Below are 8,485 nucleotides of genomic sequence, written 5' to 3' on the forward strand. Positions count from 1 at the left end.
TGTCTGTGAGTATAACAAAACTGATTCTGCAGGCGAAAACCTGAGGAAATCCAACCCGGAAGTGCTTTTTTAAATGTGTTATCCCTGTTTCATTGCCTGCCCCTCTTCTTAAAGGGGTATCAACCAGAATCCTTTTCCAATGGCTTCCTCAGGCTGTGACCAGGCTTTAGACATAGTTTCAGGCTTTTATTTTGAAAAATTTGCGAGATTTTTCAAAACGAGTCAGGTGTCCTTTGATTAGTTCCTGCGCGCGAGAGGGGTAGCTCGACATTTTCTTTCTCTCTTTTATTGAATAGGTTACCGTCCGGTTGAAATATTATCGATTATGTATGTTAAAAACAACCTGAGGATTGATTATAAAAAACGTTTGACATGTTTCTACGAACATTACGGATACTTTTTGGAATTTGTCTGCCTTTCAGGAACGGAACGAGGCTGTGTTTTTTTTAACATAACGCGCAACCCAAATGGCGTTTTTTTGTTCTAAAACTAATATTTATCGAACAAAAAGAACATTTATTGTGTAACTGGGAGTCTCGTGAGTACAAACATCTGAAGATTATCAAAGGTAAGCGATTCATTTTATTGCTTTTCTGACTTTAGTGACCAAGCTAATTTAAGGCTAACTGTTCTAGCATTGATTGATACACTCACAAACGCTTGGATTGCTTTCGCTGTAAAGCATATTTTCAAAATCTGACACGATAGGTGGATTAACAATAAACTAAGGTGTGTTTTGGTATATTTCACTTGTGATTGCATGATTATAAATATTTTTAGGATTATTTTTGAATCTGATACTTTTTGGAATTTTCTTCTGCCTTTCAGGACCGGAACGAGCATGTGGTTTCTGACTATAACGCCCAACCCAAATGGCGTTTTTTTGTTATAAAACCAATATTTATCGAACAAAAATAACATTTTTTGTGTAACTGGGATTCTCGTGAGTACAAACATCCGAAGATTATCAAAGGTAAGCGATTAATTGTATTGCTTTTCTGACTTTCGTGACTAAGCTGTTCTAGCATTGATTGATACACTCACAAACGCTTGGATTGCTTTCGCTGTAAAGCATATTTTCAAAATCTGACACAATAGGTGGATTAACAACAAGCTAAGCTGTGTTTTTGTATATTTCACTTGTGATTCCATGATTATAAATATCTTTAGGATTATTTTTGAATTTGGCGCTCTGCAATTCAGTGGTTGTTTAGGAAAATGATCCCGGTAACGGGATCCGTAGCGTCAAGAAGTTTTTTAACTACCCTTCAGATGAGCTTCAATGCCATACAACTTTCCTTGCATGGCCTCCAACTGCTCTTAAATGCAAGTAAAACTAAATGCATGCTCTTCAACCGATCGCTGCCCGCACCCGCCCGCCCGTCCAGCATCACTACTCTGGACGGTTCTGACTTAGAAAAGGTGGACAACTACAAATACCTAGGTGTCTGGTAAGACTGTAAACTCTCCTTCCAGACTCGCATCTCCAATCCAAAATTAAATCTAGAATCAGCTTCCTATTTCGCAACAAAGAATCCTTCACTCGTGCTACCAAACATACCCTTGTAAAACTGACCATCCTACCGATCCTTGACTTTGGCGATGTCATTTACAAAATAGCCTCCAGCACTCTACTCAACAAATTGGATGCAGTCTATCACAGTGCCATCAGTTTTGTCACCAAAGCCCCATATACTACCCACCACTGCGACCTGTACGCTCTCGTTGGCTGGGCCTCGCTTCATATTCGTTGCCAAACCCACTGGCTCCAGGTCATCTACAAGTCTTTGCTAGGTAAAGCCCCGCCTTATCTCAGCTCACTGGTCACCATAGCAGCACCCACCTGTAGCACGCGCTCCAGCAGGTATATCTCACTGGTCACCCCCAAAGCCAATTCCCCCTTTGGTTGCCTTTCCTTCCAGTTCACTGCTGCCAATGACTGGAACGATCGGCAAAAATCACTGAAGCTGGAGACACATATATCCCTCACTAACTTTAAGCACCAGCTGTCAGAGCAGCTCACAGATCACTGCACCTGTACACAGCCCATTTGTAAATAGCCCATCCAACTACCCCATCCCCATACTGTGTTTATTTATTTATCTTGCTCCTTTGCACTCCAGTATCTCTACTTGCACATTCATCTTCTGCACATCTATCACTCCAGTGTTTAATTGGTATATTGTAATTACTTCTCCACCATGGCCTATTTATTGCCTTACCTCCCTTACCTCATTTGCACACACTGTATATATACTTTTTCTACTGTATTATTGACTGTATGTTTGTTTATTCCATGTGTAACTCTGTGTTGTTGTTTGTGTCAAACTTCTTTGCTTTATCTTGGCCAGGGGCCTGTTGCACAAAAGTAGAATTAAGACATCCGGGATAAATGACTCAGCTGAGCTCAATGAAGCCAAAACATGTGCGTCCAGGCTTAATTGGTTGCACAAAGACCAAGCCAGGATGAGCAGACACGGATTCATTAAGCCAGGTGAAACCAATCCTGGATAGGTGCGCGCTCACGGCTCACTCAAATAGACCCCGCCACAGATCACAGATTAACTGATTTACCATGGCAACTAGAGCCGCGTACTTTTCCCCGTCGGAAGCACAAATCCTCATGGAGGCATACGAGGAGGTAAAAGATATAATTAAGAAGAAAGGCAACACCGCCACAGTGATAAAGCAAAGAGAAAAAGCGTGGCAAAGTATTGCAGACCGCCTGAATGCGTAAGTAGTGCACAATTACACACTCACCGCTCCGCTGAAACATCACAATTACAATTCAAATATTTAATTCACATCTCCAAAAATGCAGTTGTACTGTAATTATGAAACGGTTAAATTTTTAATTGAAATGCACTGCAGATATGAGTGAAATTGTGTAAAGTAACTCCATCACACTGTATAAAGCTATGATACATTTTTTGATATTTTTACTGAAAACAAGACAAAAATACCAAGTAATTTTTTGCAGTGTGACTCCATTAAATGTGTGTGTGTGTGTGTGTGTGTGTGTAGATTAAACATGAACGGGCCAAAACGGACATGGCAGCAGGTCAAAATCAAATACAAGAACATTCTGCAGAATGGTATGGTCCCTGACTAATATTTAACAAAGCACAAGCATATATTGTACCCAGAAGGTGCCTGCTCACACATTGTCTGTACTGTTTTAGCAGTGAAAAAGAATACCCACAGACAAGGCACGGGTGGTGGGTCACCAAAGGCTGACCTTACCCCAGCAGAGGACATGGCCTTGGAGCTAAATAAAGGCAGGCCCGTCTTAGAGGGGATCCCTGGGGGGAAAGAGACGAGCATAGGTTCCTCCCAAGATGCCACCCGCTTCATTCAAGGTATGTCCTTCCATCTCTACATGGGATACAACCACATTCATATTGAATCAATTTGGACTGTCTGACTTTGGTTTACCTATTGCCTTGCAGTGTCTGGCAGCACTGTGTTCCTGTTAGAGCCACCAGCACAAGCACCAGACGATGCTGATCCAGTGAGTACTCCATCAAAGGCATACTGTAGGCCTGGCATGACTTGTCTACTAGCTTCAATATGAATCCGATTAAATGTGATAGGGTGAAGGCCCCAGTGCAGCAGCAACAGCACATGATGGAGACGATGATGAGGAGGAGACCATCTCTCTGGATTCCAGAAGGCATGAGGTATCATGTTAAGACTGTGAAAGTACTATTTACTCTACAATGGTGAGGAGTCCTCATCAAAATCAAAAAATCTAATTTCTTTTACAGGACCCAGATGCTATACAGTGGGAAAACCAGCCTGGCAACATAGTGCGTATTAATAAAAGGACACCACATCCTGCCAAATTCCAGCTGCGCTAATTGTATTGTGTTCACAGAGCTCACAAGCTATCAGAAAGTTGTATGGCAACCACCTCCGGCGCCAAATAGAACTGGCAGACATAGACATTCAGTACAAGAAGAAAAAGATGGAAAATCTTGCACTGGAGTCCGAAATAAAAAAGAGGACAATTAGGAAACTGGACCTTGAAATAAAAAAACTTGAGAGGGAGGTGAGATATGCCTTCAATGTACACTGTATGCTAACTGTAACACAAATGTATTATTCATTATTTTTCTTTCCTCCCCCAGCTCCAAGAAGATGACACAGCTCAAAATAAAAATTAGGTATATTCTCGTAAAGTCAAGTGAGCCATGACATATGAGCTCTTATTGTGAGCACACAGGACGGTGGCATCTTTCTAAGGTTTTTTTTATTTTCCCAGCAATCAGTACAACCAAGTCATCGTTATAAGGCATCGCCCTCTTTTGCCCACCCCCCCAGCACCAGGTGTGGCCACTAGCCTATATGAAGGCCCAAAATTGTGTGTTCCTTTCTGCTCTGACAATGGCATGCCCATTCGTGCGAGATGTGGTGGATGAAGAAGCACTTGTGCTGAGGAGAGCCTTCAGGCGAGAAAGGGTCTTCAGGGACCGGTTGGACCCACTGGCCTTCCCTGATGACCATCTATATGAAAGATACAGGTTTTCTGCAGATGGCATCAGGTATCTATGCAGACTACTGGGTCCCAGGATTAAGCACCGCACTGCACGGAGCCATGCACTGAGTGTGGAGCAAATGGTTTGTGTGGCCTTGCGCTTTTTTGCTAGTGGAGCCTTCCTGTACTCAGTGGGGGATGCAGAACAGCTGAACAAGGCCACAATTTGCCGCACAATAAGGAGTGTGTGTCTGGCTATCAAAGCATTAGCAGATGTCTTCATCTCCTTCCCTGGCCACAGAAGACTCTGTGACATCAAAGAGGAGTTCTATAGGATTGCAGGTAAGAGGATCTACAAATTACAGGACAACTGTTAACACATAGTAGGATACTCATTACTTTGTGTGACAGGTTTCCCCAATGTCATTGGTGCAGTGGACTGCACACACATAAGGATAAAAGCCCCCTCAGGTGCCCATGAGGCCGATTTTGTGAATAGGAAATCCTTTCACAGCATTAATGTTCAGGTGAACATAACTTTTTGATATTGTCCATTGACGAACACTCTGCATTGCCAGTGATGTGCATTGATTGGTGTAATATTCCTCATCTTATGATTTCAGATGGTCTGCAATGCTGACTGTGTGATCAGCAATGTTGTGGCAAAATGGCCTGGCTCAGTCCATGACTCCAGAATCTTTCGGGCCTCTGAAATCTATCAGTGCCTATCACAAGGTAAGCCACACAACCCCTATTTATAACCATCATGGCTGTGTCAAGAATATCACTGTGTTTATGAGGTAGTAATGATGAGATTTTGTGTTGACAGGTGAATTCTCTGGTGTGTTGCTGGGAGACAGGGGGTATGGCTGCCAGCCTTTTCTCCTGACACCTTTCACAGACCCCCAGGAAGCACAGCAGGCCTACAACCATGCCCATGCCAGGACCAGGGCCAGAGTTGAAATGACCTTTGGCCTCCTGAAGGCACGCTTTCACTGCCTTCACAAATTAAGGGTCAGCCCTGTTAGGGCATGTGATATTACTGTGGCTTGTGCTGTCCTCCACAATGTGGCCTGCCTGAGGAAGGAGAGGGCCCCCAGAGTGCCACCAGCCATGGACTGGGACAATCCGGCAATCTTCCCTGATGACGACAGTGGTCGGCTGCTGAGGGACCAATATGTGTTGAATTATTTTAGTTAGTATGTGTGCTTTCAATTTTGGTTAAATATGTCCTGCGGTGGCAGAGGAATTTGGTTTTTTTTGGGTTCGTTTTTTGACGAATTTGGCCTCTTATGATGTTTGTGCGGTATACTGTGTGTAATACAAGGCTGCAGGGAGGCTACTGCATCCATTCATTTGTCTGTTCAGTTGATGTGTATGGATTTGTCCTGCATTTATTTTAGTGTGCAGACATGCAGGGTGTGTTATATACAGACCTTTGAATGTGTATGTATCATTTTGTATAATATGCTTGGATTCTGTGCTTTCCATCTTGTAGAGTCACTGTGACTTCAGTTTCGAAAGGAGCTGATGGTTTACCTGCTTTGTTTTGTCCTTATTCAATAAAGGAACATAATGTTACACATTGTGTTTTTATATTCATATGGAATGTGTATTTGTTTATATGACAGAGTACTAGGGCCACACTGAAGAAAAAGGATAAAGTCATACATTTATGAGGCTGGTTCTTTCTGCAGAAAAGCTACATATTGTTTTTACAGTTTTGATACTTATGACAATGTGATACTTAATATTCTGGCACATCAGCATGTCTTTGTTTATGAAACCATACTGAAGTACAATTTCACGAAATGCCCCACATCTGTCATTTTAACAACTGTCCTCCTTTAAAACAACTGGTTATGACTTGTGTTTTTTTCCCCTCTGTGGCCCTAATATTCTATCATTTTATATATAGCCTTATAGTCTATGGGAAACTGTAAATTATCTAATGATAGCAACATCATCTAAAAATCATTTTTTATCCAAAATCATTGAAATTAATGATCACAAACGTTTAAATAATAACAGTGGGTCTAGTTATATGTGATAACAATGTATAGTGAGCAGTGAAATAACTATTGGTTTCCATTTGTGGTGACTGCTGACTGACATTAGGGATGAGATTAAATAGATCCTGGAATTTAGCCTGGTCTGGAGCAGGCTAGGTCCACAGAATAAATCTCCATGGTAATTTATACCATAACATATCCTCCTGCCCCCTATCCATCTTTAGTGCAACCGGATTACGGATCAATTGAGCCAGGATCACCAAGATATCCTGGCTTAATCCCTTATCCTAGTTTTGTGCAACAGGCCCCAGGTCGCAGTTGTAAATGAGAACTTGTTCTCAACCAGCCTACCTGGTTAAATAAAGGTGAAATTTAAAAAACTAAGAAAAACAAGAGTCAAATAAAAGTACATTAATACAGTTGGCTGTATCTACAGTATCAGTGTATTTATACCAAAACATTGTAATATAACAACAACACAATGTCATGAACAGGATTTTGATATTCAAATAAAATAAAGTTGTATTGGTCACATGCACCGAATACAACAGTTGAAGACTTTACAGTGAAATGCTGAATAAATAAATAAATACACTAAAGTAAAAAAATAAGTAAAAAAGAGAACAGTCTATGACTTGGATGACTCCTCTGACACAGCCTAGTATATAGGTCCTGGATGGCAGGAAGCTTGGCCTTTTGTGATGTATTAGGCTGTACGCACTACCCTCTGTAGCACCTTACGGTTGGATTCCAAGCTGTTGCTATTCCAGGCAGTGTTGCAACCGGTCAGGAATCTTTCGATGGTTCAGCTGTAGAACTTTTTCAGGATCTGGGGACCCATGCCAAATCTTTTCAGTCTCTTGAGGGGGAGAAGGCATTGTCATGCCCGCTTCATGACTTTCTTGGTGTGTTTGGACCATGATAGTTTGATTGTGATGAGGACTTGAAACTTGAAACTCTCGACACGCTCCAGTACAGCCCTATCGATGTGAATGGGGGTGTTTTCAGGCTTCCTTTTCCAGTAGTCCATGATCATTTCCTTTGTCTTGCTTACATTGAGGGAGAGGTTCTTGTCCTTGTGCCACACTGCCAGGTCTCTGACCTCCTCCCTATAGGCTGTCTCATCGTCTCATCGGTGTGTGTTCAGGCCTACATCAGGCCTACAGTACCAATGTTGTGTTGTCAGCAAACTTAACGATGGTGTTGGATTCGTGCTTGGCCATGCAGTCGTGGGTGAACAGTAAGTACAGGAGGGGACTAAGCACACACCCCTGAGGGGCCTCCATGTTGAGGATCAGCGTAGCAGATGTGTTGTTGCCTACCCTTACCACCTGGGAGCGGCTCGTCAGGAAGTCCTTGATCCATTTGCAGAGGGAGGTGTTTAGTCCCAGGGTCCCTAGCGTAGTGATGAGATTTGAGGGCACAATGGTGTTGAACGCTGAGCTGTAGTCAACAAACAGCATTCTCACATAGGTGTTCCTTTTGTCCAGGTGGGAATTGACTGTGCTGTGTGCGATTCAGATTGCATCATCTATGGATCTGTTGGGGCGGTATGCGAATTGGAGTGGGTCTAGGGTGTCCGGGATGATGGTGTAGATGTTATCCATGACCAGCCTTTCAAAGCACTTCATGGCTATCGATGTGAATGCTACAGGTCGATAGTAATTTAGGCAGGTTACCTTCGCTTTCTTGGGCACTGGGACTATGGTGGTCTGCTTGAAACATGTAGGTATTACAGACTCGGTCAGGGAGAGTTTGAAAATGTCAGTTAATACACTTGCTAGTTTGTCAACGCATTCTCTGAGTACACGTCCTGGTAATCTGTCTGGTCCCGCAGGCCTTGTGAGTGTTGACCTGTTTAACTTCTCACGAGTCACCAACCCTGATCCGGTAGCACCCCCCACCCCCCACCCCACTGAGTAGCATAGCTAGCATAGCGTCACAAGTAACTTGTAGCATCTAAATATCATTAAATCACAAGTCTAAGACACCAGAT

The 8,485-nt window shown here is 42.7% G+C and overlaps 1 protein-coding gene across 2 annotated transcripts; it reads left to right on the top strand.

Annotated features, from left to right (window-relative positions):
- The first annotated feature begins 2,353 nt into the window (after positions 1-2,353).
- LOC139563786 (putative nuclease HARBI1) lies at positions 2,354-6,058 on the top strand. Of its 2 annotated transcripts, XM_071382695.1 has the most exons (11): positions 2,354-2,733; positions 3,025-3,095; positions 3,183-3,359; positions 3,450-3,511; positions 3,594-3,680; positions 3,768-3,809; positions 3,878-4,051; positions 4,131-4,166; positions 4,265-4,819; positions 5,101-5,212; positions 5,307-6,058. In XM_071382695.1, exons 1-8 carry the CDS (start codon positions 2,576-2,578, stop codon positions 4,164-4,166), a joined length of 807 nt encoding a protein of 268 aa, XP_071238796.1. In that variant the 5' UTR covers positions 2,354-2,575; the 3' UTR covers positions 4,265-4,819; positions 5,101-5,212; positions 5,307-6,058. The 2 variants fall into 2 exon arrangements, with proteins under 2 accessions (XP_071238796.1, XP_071238794.1); XM_071382693.1 differs by lacking the exons at positions 2,354-2,733; positions 3,025-3,095; positions 3,183-3,359; ... (3 more) ...; positions 3,878-4,051; positions 4,131-4,166 and adding an exon at positions 4,889-5,004 and having other exon boundaries at positions 4,172-4,819.
- The last annotated feature ends 2,427 nt before the right edge of the window (positions 6,059-8,485 follow it).

This window comes from Salvelinus alpinus, chromosome 34, assembly GCF_045679555.1.
Source record: "Salvelinus alpinus chromosome 34, SLU_Salpinus.1, whole genome shotgun sequence".
NCBI classification, from domain to species: Eukaryota; Metazoa; Chordata; class Actinopteri; order Salmoniformes; family Salmonidae; genus Salvelinus; species Salvelinus alpinus.

Bases quoted from the DNA above. Each gene is read 5' to 3' on its own strand.
- LOC139563786 (XM_071382693.1), top strand. From the start codon at position 4,348: ATGAAGGCCCAAAATTGTGTGTTCCTTTCTGCTCTGACAATGGCATGC. The intron at 4,820-4,888 runs GTAAGAGGATCT...TTTGTGTGACAG, and splicing joins GGAGTTCTATAGGATTGCAG to GTTTCCCCAATGTCATTGGT. The intron at 5,213-5,306 runs GTAAGCCACACA...TTGTGTTGACAG, and splicing joins CTATCAGTGCCTATCACAAG to GTGAATTCTCTGGTGTGTTG.